Consider the following 19,184-nt stretch of genomic DNA (forward strand, 5'->3'; position numbering starts at 1 on the left):
TCAACAGTACTAATCATCAGGGAAATGCCAATCAAAACCACAATGAGATATCATCTCAAGCCTGTTAGGATGGTCATCCTCATTAAAGAAACAAATGATAACAAGTGATAGCAAGGATGCGAAGAAAAGGAAACCCTTGTATACTGTTGGTGGGAATGTAAATTGGTACAGACATTATGAAAACAATACGGAGTTCCCTCAAAAACTTAAAAATAGAACTACAATATGATCCAGCAATCCTACTTCTGTGTATATAGCTAATGGAAATGAAAACATTATGTCAAAGAGATACCTGCACTCCCTCCCATGTTCACTGCAGCATTATTCACAATAGCCAAGATACAGAAACAACCTAAATGTCCACTGACAGAAAATGAATAAAGAAAATGTGGTTTTATATATGCAGTGGAATATTATTCAGCCTTTTTAAAAAAAACAAGAAATCCAGGCTGGCCAGTTAGCTCAGCTGGTTAGAGTGTGGTGTTAATAACACCAAGATCAGGATTTGGATCCTCGGGCTGGAAAACCATCAAAAATTTAAAAAAAAAAAAAATGTATTCAAACATAATTGATTATATATATTTGTGGGGTCTAGAGTTGAATTTCTATACCCGTTTACAATGTGTAATAATCAAATCAGGATAATTAACATGTTCATCATTACAAAACATAATCATTCCTTGTGTCTATCAACCAATTTCTCTCTAATCCTCCTCCCCTTTCCCACTTCTAGTCACCACAGTTTTGTTCTCTCCTTCTGAAGGTTCAACTTAAAGTTCCTTAAAAAAAGGAAATCCTGCCATTTGCAACAACATGGATGGATGTGAGAGCATGATGCTAAGGGAAGTAAGCCAGACAGAAAGATAAATACTGCACAATTTCACTATATGTGGAATTTAAAATAGACAAACTCATAGAAGCAGAGAGTAGAATGGTGGCTGCTGGGGGCTGGGGGCAGAGAAAAATGGAGGGTGATGGGGTACAAAGTTTCAGTCACACAAGATAAAGTTAGGCAAGTTCTGGAGATCTGCTATAAATCACAGAGCCTACTGCTAACAATACTGCATAGCATACTTAAAATCTGCTAAGAAGGTAGATGCTAAGTGTTATTACCAACACCATCAAAAGAAAAACCAATAATTATAATAATAAAAGGGGTGGGAGGAAACTCTGAAAGGTGATGGATATGTTTACGGCCTCGACAGTGGTGAGGGTTTCATGGGTGTATACTTACACTAAAACTCGAGATGTATTCATTAAATATGTACAGCTTTTTATAAGCCAATCATACCTCAATAAAGTGGTTTAAAAAAATTAAAAATAAAAATAATTGAACAGCTATAATCAATGGGAAACATTTGATATAAGAATTTTGTATGAACTTTCTGAGTGACAATTAGACTGCAAAAAAGGTATATTTTGTGGCTCACCAGTTGTACTTTTATTCCAAGGAAGTTCCACCATAAGCTCCAAATAATTTCTAGTCAGAGCATATTCTGGCATTGACTGAGGCATTTTTTTGAGTCTGTGGGGAAAGAATACATAGAAACATGTTCAAGAACATAGAAGAATTCCATAATAACAGAAAAATCAACCACCTCTCCTTTTCTTGATTAGATACATCATGAACACTCTGTTCAACAAATCTGAAAAAGTTTTAAAATATCTAGTTAATGAAAAGTATATTTTGTTTTGCAATGTATTTACAAAACAAAATAAAACAGATACTTGCAAACTGGGGGGGAAAAACTATCTGATTCTATCCTGGAAATATGACCTCACCAGTATCTGCCCCTATTGAGCTCATAGGGAGAGGCTCAAGTTACACATGTCCATTGATTTACTTATCACAATAAACTTTAAGTGCCTAACCACGCATAACACAATTATGTATATTTCTTGTATCAGAGATGAGGTCTGCTCACAAAAGCAAGGTAACATGAGCTATTTAATTAAAAAAATGCAACTTCCATAACATATGCAGTGCTCTGCAAAGTGTTCTGCACACAGTAGATGCTCTACATCTACTAACTAATGTCAGAGTTAGTATTAAATATCCCCCAACTACATTTACTAATGTTCTTAATTATGAACCTCAGAAAGTCAAATCTTTACTTAGTATTCATGCAGGTTCATTATAATAAAAGAAAATGCAACACAGTTATAAAGTCGAAAGTATGTAAAGGAAAATATGGTTTTCTTTTAACGCTGAGGTTATCCAGAAAATGCAATCAACCCATATGTCCTGGTTTGTCATCAAGGTTTCCCTGTACTTTTTAAGGTACAAGGAGAAATTGACAGTCCCTGCCCTCTAGAGTTTATCCAAAAAAGAAAATAGTGACATGTGAAGAACACAATGATAACTGAACAAACATTATGTCTAAACAAAGAAATACACTCTATTCTTTCAGACAATGAAAAAGCAGCTACAATCGTTATAACACTTAACAGCATACTATAAGTGGAAGCTGTATGATTTATCCTCAGTATTTGAGAAAAAGATTAGCGAAAGTGGTGTTGTTAATTCAGGATATTAAGAATGTTTCAAGAATTAGATTCTTGTTGAGGAATAAAGTAAGAGGGTAAAGCATCCCACAGATCAAAGGTATAAGCTGAGAATTAGAAAAGTCATGAAAGATAAGAGGTGGCAATGGAAATGTAAGATGTAGTTAGAGCACAGCCTTATAACACCAAGGTCACAGGTTTAGATCCCCATACTGACCAGCTGCCAAAAAAAAAAGGAAATATAAAATGAATAGGGTGGTCTATGAGTATATTAAGCATAAGAGAAGTAGAAAGATCAGCGGATATAAAACAAATGACTTAACTTTTGGTTTGTGATCCAAAAGTAGCAGAATCAAATTTCCATGAGCAACAATTTTTAATAAGCAAAATGAAAACACTTATGAATAAATGCTTCTACAATTTACCTTTTTATCTCTTTGACACAGACTTTATGGGCCTGCTCTGGCATACTGGATGTTCGTATTTTTTTCTCTAGCATGACAATGTCATCATTATCTTCCTCCTCATCCTCATCTTCTAAAGTACCTGGGATGTGTGTAATCCTCTTAATAGGGCGTATTGCTATTACCTAAAGTAGAAAGTAGAGATGCAAAACCATAAGTCAAAATAAACTGGAAATAAAGTACCTATCTACTCATAAGGTTATGACTGGTACTGAATAAACATTTTATTGCTACAATCTACGTCTTTAGGAACTAAAGTTCAGAATAATGAAGAGGCAGATGCACATATGGAGGAAGCAGAATTTTAAAAGTAGCTCAACATAAGGGGGACATGATTCTTTGGTATATGCTTATAATAACACTTGCATGAGAAAAAAAAATTCATGAAACTGGCTACTACAAGTAATTAAAACATCTAGGAATTATCTTTCTTTGAGCTACTACTACAGCCACTATTTTCTTGATATACATTACTACTTACCGATTTTCTTGATTTACATTACTATTTACCATTTGGCAATTGAATAAATTCCATTTTTCCTCCTACATTACAAAATTTCTTTCTAGCATCTTCAACTTTTCCACCACTGGCTTTATCCTCTCTGTCTTCAACACATAAAAAAGTCTTCCCCCTTTCAAAATATTTTATCTTACCAATAGTCCCTTCCAGTTAACTATCACATTATTTACTTTCCCTTTTTATGTTCAGCTTCTCCAACGAGTGCCTATAACGACCACTACACCTTCCAAAGCAATCACTTCAGTGAGCCTTTGGCTTCAGTCCCCATAATGCTGAAATTGTTCTTTCAAACCTAATAACCATTTTCTGTGCCAAGTCATGTGGCCTTTATTTGTTCTCTTTCTCCATGACCTCTCCACCATATTTTAAAACTATGTGCTCTTTAAAATTCTCACCTCATTAATGTCATGAATGAACTTCAACCACTACCAGAACATGATGATATATTGGTATTTAACTTAAACACCTCCAGAATAAATTTTTTTTAACCTGTAAAAATAACTATTCAAGACATTCAAATATAAAGTTTAAAACATAAAGCAGTAAATTAAAATGTAATTTTATGAAAGTGAATTTAAATATACACTTTTATTCTCATATGTCATTAGTAGATATACGTAATAAAATATTTTAAAGTAAAAAAACCTGAAAACAATTTTTTTAAGTGAGATTAAAAAAAGCACGTCAATGATTTCACTGGTAAGACAAAAGCATTCTTTTACGCGTTTTTTTCCCATGACTGCTAAAATAGCACTTTTCAACTTAGTCAGGAGGTAACAAGGAGACAGTTTAGGCTAACTCCAAATATTATCCTCTGATTTCTACATTTTCTTTTTTCTTTTTCTTTTTTGTCCTTTTTGAGACCGGCCGCACCGCGCTCAGTCAGTCGGTCATCCCCATATAGGATCCGAACCCGTGGTGGGAGTGCTGCTGCGCTCCCAGTGCTGCATTATCCTCTGATTTCTACATTTTCTTTTTTCTTTTTCTTTTTTGTCCTTTTTGAGACCGGCCGCACCGCGCTCAGTCAGTGAGCGCTGTGGGAGCACCGGTCATCCCCATATAGGATCCGAACCCGTGGTGGGAGTGCTGCTGCGCTCCCAGTGCTGCACTCTCCCGAGTGCACCAGGGGCTCGGCCCAGATTTCTACATTTTCAAACGACCATCTCTTGTTTGATCACCTTCTAGAGTACTTCTGAACAACTTTCTTTTTAAGTGATGGTAACCTTTACTGATAATAAGCTGCAGTTTTCTGTGACTCCAAATGCATTGTACATGGGCTTGTCTTTCTGCACAAAATGAAAAACTGAGTTATTGATCTAATCTCAGGCCAGAAATAATTCAGATTTCTGGTTTTTCTTTTTAATTCAATTTACCAATTGATTGATTATGAATGAATATTCATGGAGTACAAAGCTGTCACCACTTGTGCCCAAGATGTGATGGCCAGATCCATACTGGCAGCATGCCCATTACCACAAATTGCAATTATATCCCGTGTCCCACACCCAATTAATTGTACATATTTATGGGATACAGTGTAATATATCTATACACGTATACAATGCATAATAAATTAGGGTAATTGCTTTATCCATCACCTCAGATATTATCATTTCTCTGTGGTGAGAACATTCAAAATTCTCTCTTCTTGCTATTTTGAAATATGCAATATATTACTAACTATAATCACCCTACTGTGTAATGGAGCCTTAGAATTTACACCTCCTGTCTAACTGTAACTTTGTACCTATTCCAAACTCTCCCCATTCTCCCCACCCCCTCCTTCCCAACCTCTGGTAACCACTATTCTATTCTCTACTTCTATGAGATCATCTGGTATTTCTCTTTCTGTGCCTGGCTAATTTCACTTAACATAATTATCTCCAGTTCCATCCAGGTTGCTGCAAATGATAGGATTTTTTTTTTTAATGGCTGAATGGTATTCTATTGTGTAAATATACCACATTTTCCTTATCCATCCATCTCTTGATGAATACTTTGCTGGATTCCATGTTTTGGCTATGTTTAGATATGGGGATATCCAAAGGAAAAAAATAAGTAACAAAAATTAGCAAATAACTATGATGAGTGTCTTTGAGTATAAGTTTTATTTACTACATGTAGTATTAAGAACATAATACAAAATTGTTTCCTAAAGGGACTGTATACTGTGCTGTCCAGTAGTGGGACTGCTGGATCACATGGGCATTCTACTTTTAATTTTTTGAGAAACCTCCAAACTGTTTTGCATAGTGGCTTATACATTGCTGGTGGGAATGTAAATTAGTACTGCCACTCTGGTATTGGTTTTGAACAGCACGGTGTCCTGCAACATTAAACACCAGCATGGTGATCACTACTCCTCTCTCCTTCCTCACTCTCCTCAGCCTATTTTGCTGCCCTTTCTCTAGTCCCACCAGATGGAGTCCTTCACTTCTGCTCTTCTTTCACTACACTGTGCTCTCTTTGATGAACAAACATGTTCTGTGCTGATGACCACCAAATCTCTACCATTATTCTCAAACTCTGACTTAAGTCAGAGTTCTGGATCTCCAACAGCCTTTAGACAACTGCCATTTCCACATCTTGTCCACATCAAATCTACCTTCCTAATCTTAACTCTGCCCAGATATAAAAACAATAAACTCAACAGCTCAACACAGACTTCAAACAGACCCCATCATATACATACCTGTAATGTGTGATAATGGAGAAGGGAAGGATTACTTAATAAGTGGCATTGAGTCAAACATAAAGCTATTTGAGGAAAAATAAAACTGTTGTCTTTACCTCATTGACTGGGCAAAATAAATAATATATGAGTTAAAGAGTTAAGCACTTTTTAAAAAATCAACTAAAGAAAAACTAAAGTGAAAGTGGGTATTTATTGAACCAGTAGAGGATAGAAGACAGGAAAAGACTAAGAATTTTACTACAAGAAAATTAAAACTTTTATAAGTTAAAAACAAAAATGTCCGTCAAATTACAGCACAACATACAGTCTCTTTAGGAATCAATTTTGTATTACATTCTTAATACTTGAAAATTAAAACTTTTATAAGTTAAAAACAAAAATGTCCATCAAATTACAGCACAACATACAGTCTCTTTAGGAATCAATTTTGTATTACATTCTTAATACTACATATAGCAAAAAAAATGTTATATTCAAAGACACTCATCATAGTTATTTGCTAATTTTTTAAATATGAAAAACATTGGAAACAGCACACAATGTTTAACCAAAAGGGGAATGGTACAGTAAATTATCCCTTTAGGAAATGATTACCAAAACAAAAAAATGAGAAAATGCTTACGTGCTAAAAAAAATAAGTTAGGGCCGGCCCAGTGGCGCACTGCTACGGTGTGCCGCTTGGGAGTGCGGCGGCCAAAAAGGAAAAAAAAAATAATAAGTTAATTAAAAAGAAAAATGAAAAATAAAAAAAAATCCAGGCATGGAAAGGAACAAGAGAGAAACACACACCAAAATTTTATCAGTAACTTGAGTGGTAAGAGACAATGAACTTTTTTCTTCTTTCTTTATTCACCTCAATTTTCTTCATAAAAAAACTGAATCTCACAGCACATAAAACCTGAAAAAATGGATTAAAATATGTTTACCCGCTTATCATCATCTTGCTTGGGTTTTCTGGTTTTTTGAAGCAATTTTAGGCCTTCAATTTGTCTAACAAGCAGGGGTATAGTCATCTTGAACCGCTCTTCCAGGCTCACAGCATCTAAAATCTAAGGAAATGTGAGTCAATAGAATTTCTCTGAAATACCTGCTCCAAAACAGGGAATCAGAGCCATGACTTAAACTGTTCAGCCAAAAAAACCCAAACAATAAAATGAAAACAATTCCTATCAGTAGTCAAAGCTACACTATGGCTGACACAACCAAATTAAGTATATTAATCAGCAGGATTGTTTGAGATGAATATGGGAATCCTAAAAAAGACATAAACAAAGGGATCTTGGTTTTTCATTTAAAATGAAGCTGTGTGTTCCAAGATCCAGAACCAAACACACAGTTGAAGTCTATAAAAATAAATGTGCAAGAAAACTTATAGTTTTATAGTTTAGAGATTAAGTCATGAAAATCTAAGATTCTACAGTTGGTTCATTTTTCAAGTGTCTTTAAAACTCATTTAATTTTAAAGAAATAAAAACTGAAAATCATACACAATGCATCATAGGTGTGATTTATATAAGAAACATCATGAAGGATTCTAACATAGCAGGCCCATACACAAGGGAAAGACTATAACTCCACATGTTTAAAAATGGTGAGACAAAGTATGTTTACATATTTAACTTAAATTAAATATTTACCCTTTTTATGATTCTCCGCTTTAACTTTTTCTATAAGTTGGCCAACTATTGATATTGATTGTGCAAATAAAAGAGCTACTTGTGTAAGCAAAAACATAAAATACTCACTTTTGGAAGTCAATTTAAATGTAAAAGCATTTTAATTACTTCTCTGAGTCTCCAGTATCTCTTTCTTGAAGATACTCACTATCTACTCTAAATAAAAAGGGATAAGGCAATGGCATTCAAGAAGAGAACACTGTACCTGGAGCTTCTCTTTGTTGCTTGTTCGGATAATTGAGGTCAGAATGTCTGGTAAAGCTTCCCTGGGAAGACTATCTAAAAGACGTCTCAGTTTAGCAACTGCGGGTACAGACATATCCAACATTTCAACCAACTAGAGGAAAAAAAAACGTTTTAATAAAATCTGGCATTATCTGTAAATTTAAAAAATCACATTTGCATGTAGGTTTAATGTTTGGGGCTCAGTCTTTATTTCTGAAAGATCACTGATTAAAAGGGAAGACTATCTAAAAGACGTCTCAGTTTAGCAACTGCGGGTACAGACATATCCAACATTTCAACCAACTAGAGGAAAAAAAAAACGTTTTAATAAAATCTGGCATTATCTGTAAATTTAAAAAATCATATTTGCATGTAGGTTTAATGTTTGGGGCTCAGTCTTTATTTCTGAAAGATCACTGATTAAAATAATTGAGCCATTTTACAGGCTATGGAGGAAAAGAGAAGTACTTTCAAAACGTCAATCACAATGAAAAGCAAAAGTGGTAAATACTAACGTTTATAAAAGGCTCTGCAAATTTTGCTATGATTTTATTTGTAATTTTATACTATAAAAATTTTTAATTTATAGAAAGTTTCCAAGAATAGTACAATGAATTCCTTTATATCCTTCCTTCTCGATTCACCAATTCTTAACATTTTGCCACATTTGCTTTCTCTCACTCTACATACATACACAATTATTATTGCTGAATATCTGAGAGTGAGTGGCACACATTATGACCCTTGTTCTTAAGAACAAGGATATCCTCTTACATAATCACAATATAATTATCAGTTCTGCAAATTTAACATAGCTGATGCTATTATGATAACCCATCAGGAACTGAAATACTTATTTTTAGTATAACATTTGGACTAACTAGAATCTGAGAACTGCCTGCATGTGATTTTTAGAAAAACAACTTACAGGGTATATCCTGGAATTAAGAGAGATTACGCCTAAGGTAAGCTTTCAGTAACTGTGATAGTTATTAGGGCTATTCACAAACATTCCCCTTTTCTCCTGGGCTCATGGCAGGACTGCTCTTTCTCACCTCCTTTGAATACAGATATGGCTATGAGTCTTATGACCCAAGAAATAAGAAGGGAAGTAACAGTTCCTTCTGGGAAAAAGCATTAGAAGTCATTGAAAGATTTGCCACATTTCCTTCTCCTGCCTCAGTGATAAGGGAAGCATGTCTTGAGATGAATTGCTAATCTACCTGGGTCCCTAAGTGACTCTAATAGGCAGATTACCACATTCATGAGTTTTACAAATGAAGCAAGAGCAACAGATGTTATGTTATGTGACCAAGATTTTGGAGCAGTTAACACAGAGAAACTTAGCTTATACTAATTCACAAATGATGCACCAAATCCCATTTAGTCAATTCTAAGACGATTTCATATGCCAGTAATAATCAAATCTCTCTAAAAACATTATAATTCAGGAACCTACCCATTGCCTGCTTAGAATCAAGGGAATTAAAGTACATTATCAAGCTGTTCAGGTGGGAACAGTAAATAATAAAATTTGAAGACCCTTGCTCCTAGAAATTCATCCTGAGAAAATGAAACAGTTCAAACTCATTCTCCTAACACTTATTGAATACAAACTATTTGCCAGACACAATATACTGCTCAATACAGGATGGCTAAAGCAGGGATCAGTTCAAATTTGGTAGGGAAAACAGACCTATAAAACAAATTTCAATACAATGTGATAAACATTATACTAAATGACACGTATAAAGGACTGTCAAGGCACAGAGAAATGAGCACTAACAGCTTACAGGAGTTGGAAACTATATGAAAATTCAGAGAAGGAAGAGCACTTCCAGCAGAGACCAGAAGGCAAAAATAATAGACATGAAATAACAAGATGTGAAGTCTTTGACACAGTTGAGGCAAGATACACAGGCCTAAGAAAAGTTGCAAAGAACGTTAATGTTATACAAGAAATTTGGACTTCATCCTGTAGCCATTAAAGTCTTTTATTTAAGGGGAAGGCACCCCCAACCTTTTTTTTTTTTTAGAAAGGCTTAGTGAACAGGATAGCTTAAAGATAGAAGAAAGTAGAAAGAGATAGGAGGCTACCAAAGACATCTACTGATGCGGGCTGTAGAAGTAGATGTAGAAGGGAATAAAAGAGAAGAATTAATTGGAAACAATCTTAATGTCTAGGGCTGTCTGGTTAGCTCAGTTGGTTAGAGTGTGGCATTGTAACACCAAGGCCAAGGGTTTGGATCCCAGTACCAGCCAGGTGCCAAACAAAAAAAGAAAGAAAGAAAGAAAATCTTAATGTCTAAAAAGAGAAATGATAAAATTATGATATTCTGGAGGGAAGGAGGGGGTTTGGGGAGGGACAAGTCAGGTAAAGGGCTTAAAGAAAAATGATTTGTAATAAAGAATATGCTAATAATAAAAAATAAATAAATAAATATTTGCAGAACGTTTAAAAAATTATGAATTCCAACTCAATGAAATTTTTTAAAGTACTTAATTAAAAGTACTTAATATGAAAATTAGACATGGACATGAAAACAAAACATTAAACTGAATATGGACCAAGACCAGAAGACAAGCAAAAATTAAATTAGATATAAGATGGTAGTAAAATTTATGGTGATTTTGCTCTAAAAATTACTTCGATGTCATTACAAAATCTTTACATGTTTAAAAAGTTTCTGTTGATTCAAAATGGGAAGAAGAAAAGGCAAAGTGAAAGAAGCCATGAAGCTGTGTCCAGTAGAAGTACAAAGACATAGGGAGCATTACCCAGGAAAAGGAAAAGAAATTCTATGCCTCCCTCTATCTCCTTCATTCCTAAACAGTATATGCACTTATTCCAGTTTTCAAACTACAGTTTCTTTCTTCAGAGTAAATGCTTTCAGCCCCCATAGAAATTCCAAGTTTTCCATTTTTCTATTATTGTTCACCCCACTACAAATGTGTCACTTCAAACGATATATCAGGTTCAAATACCATAGGCTGTGAACACTTGCTCTACACACTTTTCAGTGATCAGAGATGTTCATAATCAAGACCTTTACATACCACCTGATCCTCACTGATCCAATTATATCAACGGAAAAGTAGAAGACTACATTTTATAATATAATCTTATAATATATTTCATTAAGGTTTGAAATGAAATGGGGAGGGAAGGGGAGCTTTCTGTTCCATCTAGAGTTAACCAAAAAACTCAAACTAGAATTAAGGAGTCAAATATTTAATGTATGCCTAAAGTGTGCTTCCCTCCCAGCATTCTAGCTAATCCAAGTTTTAACCATTCTTGAAATCAGTCCATCATGGGCTTCATCTTCCATAGTTATCACTACTCACAGTGTGACCTTGACTTCTGAAGCAATACAACTTATATAATTTGGTGCCTAGACATTTTAGTGGCAAACAGCTTCTGTGTAGTATTTTACTTTTTAACATTAAATATTTAGATTTAATAGCTATCTGGTTTGGAGACACTGGAAGTTAAAAGGAAAGCTCTAGAAACACTCTTTGGAAAAACTTTAGAAAGGGTTTGCTAATATGTCCTGGAATGCTTTAGGTACAACCCCAGACAAAAGCATGTTGGAATTAATATAGGAATGGTCCCTGACTTACGACGGTTTGAACTACAATTTTTTGACTTTATGATGGCACTTTCAGCTGTGTACGTTAAGGGTGAGGACCCATACAACCATCCTGTTTTTCACTTTCAGTAAATTATTCAACAAATTGCATGAGATACCCACACTTTGTTATAAAATAGGCTTTGTGTTAGATGCTTTTTGCCCGACTGTAGGCTAATGTAAGTTTAAGGTAGGCTAGGCTAAACTATGATGTTTGGTAAGTTAGCTGTATTAAATGCATTTTCAACTTCTGGTAATTTCACCTTACAATGGGTTTATCGGGATGTAACCCCATCATCAAGTTCATCAAGGAGCAGCAGTATTACAAAATATTACAAAATTATTTAAATATATGCTACCCTAAAACTTCACCACACGACAGATTCATCATATCTCAGGGAAGCAAAAGAACCAAAGAAAAAAAGGTTTTAAGGAAAAAATAAAAGTAACTCACTTGTACTGCATACTTGTAAAACTGTTCTGATAGTTCTCCTAGCTCCTCCCTTGTTTTGCAGGTGTTGGGAAATTCCTCAAGCCGGTCCAACTGTTCCACTTCAGCAACGGGATATGGCTTCTCTTTTAAGACCTGCACGATCTGGAAACGGCATAGGCCCGTAATCAACAAAGTATAGTGGGGCTTGGGCCAGTTACTGCCTACAACCTGAACCACCAGTGCAGCTGTCCCAATCCTGAAAAACACAAAACATCAGAATTACAATCAGTATGGCAGAATAGAAACTCACTTCAAAAAGTGTCAGCTTTTCCAAGAAATTCATTAAAAACAAAGAACATCTAAAGTGTAAATGAGTTACTTCTCCATTTAATTTGGCACCCAGTATGTGGTCTGTTACTACCATCAGCTATGTGACAAAGCAGGCCATCTCACTATAATTAGCACCTATTCTAAAAATTGTGTAGAAGTTCCTAAACATTTGGATTATTTAAGCATAAAAACATAAAAGTAAAAGTAGCTGACAATTATATAGCTTAATTTTCCAGACTAGGAATAAGGCAATCTTATACCAGAATAAATATTAACATTTTTAAATAGATGTAAATATAAACAACATAAACCAATTTAAGAAATCTCTGTCCCAATACCAGTTCTGCTAATAATCTCAAGCCAGTTTTCTTACGTAATCTATAAAACTTCTACATGTCCACCTTATCACAAACTGCCATCACAATCTGGGAATCAATATATATGCCTTTGATACTAAATTTCTAAATGCAGGGGCTAAACATTACAGATCACACACTGTCACGGACTGAGGAGAGCTAATGTCCTCCATCTCAAGAAAATATAGACCTACTTCTAAGTGGTAATCACCTCGCCTAATAGTAGTTGAAAAAGTTTTATTTAAGTCTCAGCTCCTTATCCGAACATACAATTCTAACATAGACTTAATTTCAGATTAACTGTCAGATATAAACTTTATTCACAGAAAGGAAGTCTCATCCAAACTAAGCCAAAGTTATACAAAATACAAAGATCAACATTCAGAAAATGCTTCCAGAGCCCAAATTTTAAAAATCTTCTTCAGAAAATTCAGAAAAGAAACCTAATAAAGTGACCACAGCCTTCGATACCCTGGGAAAATGGTAATACGAGAATACTATACCTGCCCATCTCAAACATATGAATCACATACAAATACAGGATGTGAATATTTCAGTGAATTTGCCTACATTTACATACAGTGAATTCTTGATTACTTCCTCATAAATTATTCACTCTGTGGATTATATGTAACCTTCGGCATCCTTCTGCCACTCAGCTTATTTTGAACTATATCCATCCTTCCTTTTCAGTCATATCATTTGTACAGGGAACAAAAACTGATTTAAACAATAATTTAAGCTAAATAATTAGGAAGATAATTTGGTGATGAGAGAAAACATCGCATACTTTAAAAACCTGAAATGATTTCACAATTATTGATTACTTTGATTTATTTGTGTTATGGCTTCTTTTCTTCAATCACTAACCAATAGCAGGTTATTGATCCCGTTTCCTGAAAACCAACCAGATTTCCTGAGAAAGACAGCAATATCTAAAATGATTGCAGATCACCACAGATTATAATTCATTGCAGATAATATTCACCAATGTTTACACAATGCTGAAATAGTTCACAGTTCTGTTTGCATACAGAAACATCCACCGACAAGAAACCGGATCCCTGGCCTAAGGGGTTTACAAAGTAGAAACCAAGGAGAAACCAGAGATGAGACAAATCCAAACCTCCAGATTAGGAGATAAATTTAATTATTTGGGCTACATCACTGATAAAAGGTGATATTAAAAGTGAGTTATCTTACAAAGCAAATAAAATACTTTTGCTAACTGTGAAAAGATGTTCCAAATTGAAAAGATTAAGTTGGATTTACACTATGCCTCTTCTAATGAGAAAAATATATAAAGGTTTTAAATGTGTTAACTGGCTCTTACTTGAAATCACTTATAGTTAATTAGAATGTACTTCTTTTAAAGAAAAACTAGATCTGTGAAATAATAGATGGCTAGAAACTGAGTACCTGGTGAAAGACATTTTGGATGAAACACACTGTGAAAAAGGGCCATGTCTAATTTTAATAGACAAGTTCTATTGCATATTGGGCTCTAGATTTTTATATATAAAAATAAGTAAACAAAACATTCAATTAATCTAATACTTTTCCTTCCATGATACAGAACAGGCTTCATATCAAGTTAGTCATCTTTCTAAATACTCTAGCTTTTCTATTATAATATGTGCATTATTACATATGACCAAAAAGCAATGTTTTGACTTTGGACAGACCCAAAGTTATACATCTAAATGAGTGTGTCTTTGCCTTTAGGTAATAGCTCTGTAAGTTTATACCTTAATTACTGTGATATTGTTACAGCTCAAAGAATTTTTGAAACTCTCAACTGGAATCTATCTTCAGAGTCTGTAAAGTATTATTTTAATCCAAACAAGGTCTGATTACAATGGGTATGATTCATGTAATTTGTAAATTGACTTATATAAGATTTTCAAAAGTGTTTGAGGACCATCAACTATAGTTGATAGATGTTCTAAGTGGTAATATCTAAAAGCAGCACTACAAGAAAAGAGCAGTTTTCCAAAATGAGGATATTATGTAAATATCAAAACTGGTCTATATGCCAAGCACTTCCCCCAACCTTTTTTTTTTTTAACTTTAAAGGCCTCCATTTTCTTGGAATCCTCAATCTCCCAAGTCCTTTCTGTAATGCTGCTACTTCGGTTCTGCCCATATTGGAAGAATATGAAGCTTGCCCTCTCCTCTCCTAAGCCCCTTTTGTGAAATCTATGTTTAAAACTACTCATTTGGGGACTAATAATACCACTAGCATATAGGTTTAGAATGTCTGTAAGTTACAAAAGGCTTTCCTAAGTATTACTTCATTATATATCCCATTCCTCCCCTATGAAGAAGGTGATAATATCTGAGGTTCAAAAAAGGTACAAGTTACTTATCCATGGTTACAAAGATATTTAATAGCAATAGTGTTTGTAAGTTAGATTTTATGACAAAATTTTATTCTTCCCCACCAAAATGAATAATATGAATTTGTATCTAAAAGAAGTATAAAAATAAATACTTATTAACATAGCTTCTAAATAGCTGAGATAATGGAAAGCCCAGCTATTATTTAATATACAATAAACTCTTCAACAACACAGTTTTGAACTGTGCAGGTCCACTTATATCTGGATTTTTCAAAATACATGTATCGGAAAATTTTGCATTCATGACATACCTAACTAAACAGTTAATTAGCCTAGCTAACAGTAGTCTATTAGTTAAGTACTTAACTGCATAACTACTACTTAAGTAAGGAAATGTTCTCCACCCCAACCCCAGGGCTGGGTGGTGGGTACAGCGCTGAGTCGGGGTTGTGACCCCAGGGAAAACACTCAGTGAAGTCAAAAGTTATACATGGATTCGGGTCAAACCTATAATGTTTACATCTTAGTGACAATGAAGAGACGTACTTCTACCAAAGCTCTGGAAACAAAAGAAAATTTATACATATCTGAGAAAGAGCCACTGAAACATCTTTTTGGTTTTGTCTTGTGCCATACTACTTATCTTCTTGAATACTTGATGATTTTTGGCAAAATTTATCATTACTGACAATGATTTAGAAACAAGGAGTCTATTGGGAGAGCACTAAGCTCTACAACAGAAAAGGCTCCATTTCTGAATTTAAGAAATGCCACTTGTAGATAGACCCTCCTTAAGAGGAATAAATGAAGATTTAGGAAAATCTAAGAAGAGCTATGTATCACATACTTGCAATATAAAAGATTAAATTTAAAAATTTTACTATTATCAGGTAATATTTCTTGAATGCCTAAGAATGCTAATAGATACAAATAGTAGTAATACATGGACAAAGAATCGATCCAAATTATGAAGCTCTGTGTATATAAAGCATTACTATTTTGTTAGACAAATGCCAATGAACCTGATTTGGGGTCTCACAGATGAAGAAGAAAGCCAACAAAGAACGAAGGAGTGGGAAACCAGCAATGCGAGGAAATGAAGCCATGCAGTTAGGACAATGTGAGGTTGGCAGAAGGAAATGCATGAAAGGATGTTGTACAGGGAGTGCTAAATTATTACCCATTTTCTCTAAGAAAACAATGGGTCACTCAGGAGCCACTAAAAATACAGTTCAGTTAAGCAGAGCAATGCAGGATGTCTTGCCATGGTATGGAGCCAAATTCTACAATGCAGGGATCATACAAAGCTCTTCCTTTAAAAAGGATCCTGTCAGGCCACATGCCTGCACACCAACAGGAGAAAGGGAAGGCACTGCTCAAAACAGCAAAGTTAGTGGCACAGGTAAGTCAACATCTGGCCCTGCTACTTTGTATGGCAAGGAACACAGGGGAGCAAATTACTTCTGCTGCTCCTTGAAGACACAGCCAGTGTCACCTGGATGGTGTAAAGGAAACAAGAGACAGGAACAGAGCGCTTCACCTTCCCTCTGGGCCACTACCACCTTCTGGAAAAGCAGGTAACTGGGAAAGGAGAGATTTGTATATAGAAAGAGACTAACACTATGGATAACTCAATTTTTGTATCATTAAAGTTTTTGTTTGTTTTTAAGTAAAGAGTGTTTTAAAGGCCGTGTTAGAGAAAAAAGACATCAGGACCTAATACCAAGGAATATGGTGCAATCTTTCTACATAGACTTTTCCAGTAGCTAACAATATTTCTAGGATAACTAGCTGGTCTGGTGAGTCCTTATAATGCAGGAATTCTATGAAGACTTTTCAGTGTATGTTTTCTAATTTAAACGACTACATTTTAACATTTGTTACCCATTTAAAACAAAGGCAACAATACCAACATCAAGGATCAGATTATACATTACCTAGATATTAGTGATTGATTACTTCCAGGTAAGAGAATTTAGGTGTCATTGTTTCGGAGGGATTTACATAAAAGAAATTAAAAACACTCCAAAATCTTGCCAGAATAATACCAACAAATAGTCACTCAAACCTAAAATACGACTAAATCTACTTTTAAAATTCAGTGTACCCATAAGTAATCAATACATACGCACAATAGAAATAAAACAAAAAAATCTAATTATGAGCACTCTTGCCTTAAAATGCAACTAAGTGCCTGTGCACAGAAGGCAAAAAATTATGGGAGAAATAAGCAGAGTAAAGTTTAAGGAGTGGTGTCATATGAAGGGAAACCAGAATCCAATATGAAGTGTCTTCAAAAAGTTTATGGCAAGGTTCATGGATCTTTCAATTCCAGTTTTTCCATGAACTTTTTGAAGTACCCATGTACAATTTATCAAGGAGCACTGGATCTTGAAAAGTGTCCAATTCCGCTCAGTCAATAACCAAAGCAAATCAGATGGGAGCCAAAATGTTTTCCATACTTGAAAAAAGCAAGGCTTTTACAATGTGAACTAATACTGGGCTGTTGTGGTGGGAGTTTTTTGTTTTGTTTTGTTTTTTAAGGAGAGCAGGGGAGAGGTTCGTTTCCTTTGAGAATCTGAAAAAAGCTATGGACTCTCCTCAAAAAAATGCACACAGACACAAGATTTTGAATAAAAATAAGGCAATTCTAACCTTTCCCAAATCCATTCAGTGTCAGCAATCCCTAATTTAAAAATAAGAGATAAATGCAGGGGAAGGAGAAGTTCTAAATTGGAAAAACACCTCAAGTAGAGGTAGGATGGGAGGCAGGGGCTTGAGAGGTGAGTTTGAAGTTAACAGTACTTGTTGAGAGCATACTATATACAAGCATTGTTCAATAAAAATATAATGTAAGCCACATAGGTCATTTTAGTAGCCACATTATAAAGTAAAATCAGGTGAAATCTGAGCATTTTATTCAACTCCAGTCAAAATATTACCATTCCAACATTTAACCTATATAAAATCTATTAATCAACAAAATATTTCACACTAAGATTTTTCAGAATCTGGTATGTATTGTACAGCTGCAGCCACACATTTAGAGTGACCAAACACCCTTGTTTGCCTGAGACTAGGGGCTTCCTGGGACATAGGATTTTTGATGCTAAAACTAAGACTGTGTGGGACAGTTGGTCACTCTAGCATCTCAATTTGGACGAGCCACACTTGAACTGCTCTGTAGCCACATGCACTGTACAGTACTGGACAGCACAGCTATCTGTGAAGCATGGTGCAAAGCAAATTATACACTGTGATTTAATCTCCATAACACACCTAAGATCTCTTAGGATAGATGTTGTTAGTTTTCAAATTACAAATGAAGAAAAAAATAGACATAGATTAAGTATTTCACCTATAGTCACACAACTAGGGCCAAGGTGTTAGGTAATCTAGTGGTAGGCCTGGGGCCTAAGAAAATAAATATTAAGATATGAGAGAAGGAACAAAGGTGAGAAGCTAGGAAAGTTCCAGAAAGGAAGACAAGGGAATATATGAAAAGGAAAGACCCTTCAAGAAGGAAAACAGAAGTATTGGGGGGAAGAGGGAGAGGATGGCAGGGAGTGTGGAAGAAAGGCACCCAAAAGTTAATGGAAGAGCGATGCAGTTTAGGAATGAGACAGGAAAAGAAGAAAACGTGTGGGAGTAGAGAATGTCTCGGAGAACAAAAATGATATGAGGGAGACGGGGAAGGAGGAAAGGAAGACAGAGGAATGAGGGGAAAGGGAAGGGAGAGATCACCCAGGGAGAAAGCACAGGCCCAGGAGAACCGGGGCGGGGGCAGGGGGGATTCAAACCAAATTGTCAACATGTCAACGGCAGCAGATAATTGTAAAGACTTTTCGCCAGGTGTCAGCCACTACTTCTTGAATTGTCTCATTAATGGTTACTGGGCAGCTATCTGTCATTCCAATTTTCCACGTGAGAAGGCTGCAGAAGCAGAACCGAACCGCGGAGGCCGCCCCTAGCCTGGGCCGGGCTCCCGGGAGGAGGCCGCGCCGCCCGC

At 35.2% G+C, this 19,184-nt stretch overlaps 1 protein-coding gene across 1 annotated transcript in view; it reads right to left on the bottom strand.

Annotated features, from left to right (window-relative positions):
* Positions 1-19,184, bottom strand: part of LONP2 (lon peptidase 2, peroxisomal) — a 108,344-nt gene that overhangs the window by 87,889 nt on the left and 1,271 nt on the right. Inside the window, exons 2-6 of the mRNA XM_008581159.1 lie at positions 12,169-12,403; positions 8,066-8,197; positions 7,111-7,233; positions 2,931-3,094; positions 1,431-1,525 (exon numbers count right to left, since the gene is read on the bottom strand). Coding sequence (XP_008579381.1) covers positions 1,431-1,525; positions 2,931-3,094; positions 7,111-7,233; positions 8,066-8,197; positions 12,169-12,403 — 749 coding nt within the window. The remainder of the gene's footprint in view (positions 1-1,430; positions 1,526-2,930; positions 3,095-7,110; positions 7,234-8,065; positions 8,198-12,168; positions 12,404-19,184) is intronic.

This window comes from Galeopterus variegatus, unplaced genomic scaffold, assembly GCF_000696425.1.
Source record: "Galeopterus variegatus unplaced genomic scaffold, G_variegatus-3.0.2 Scaffold2285, whole genome shotgun sequence".
NCBI classification, from domain to species: domain Eukaryota; kingdom Metazoa; phylum Chordata; class Mammalia; order Dermoptera; family Cynocephalidae; genus Galeopterus; species Galeopterus variegatus.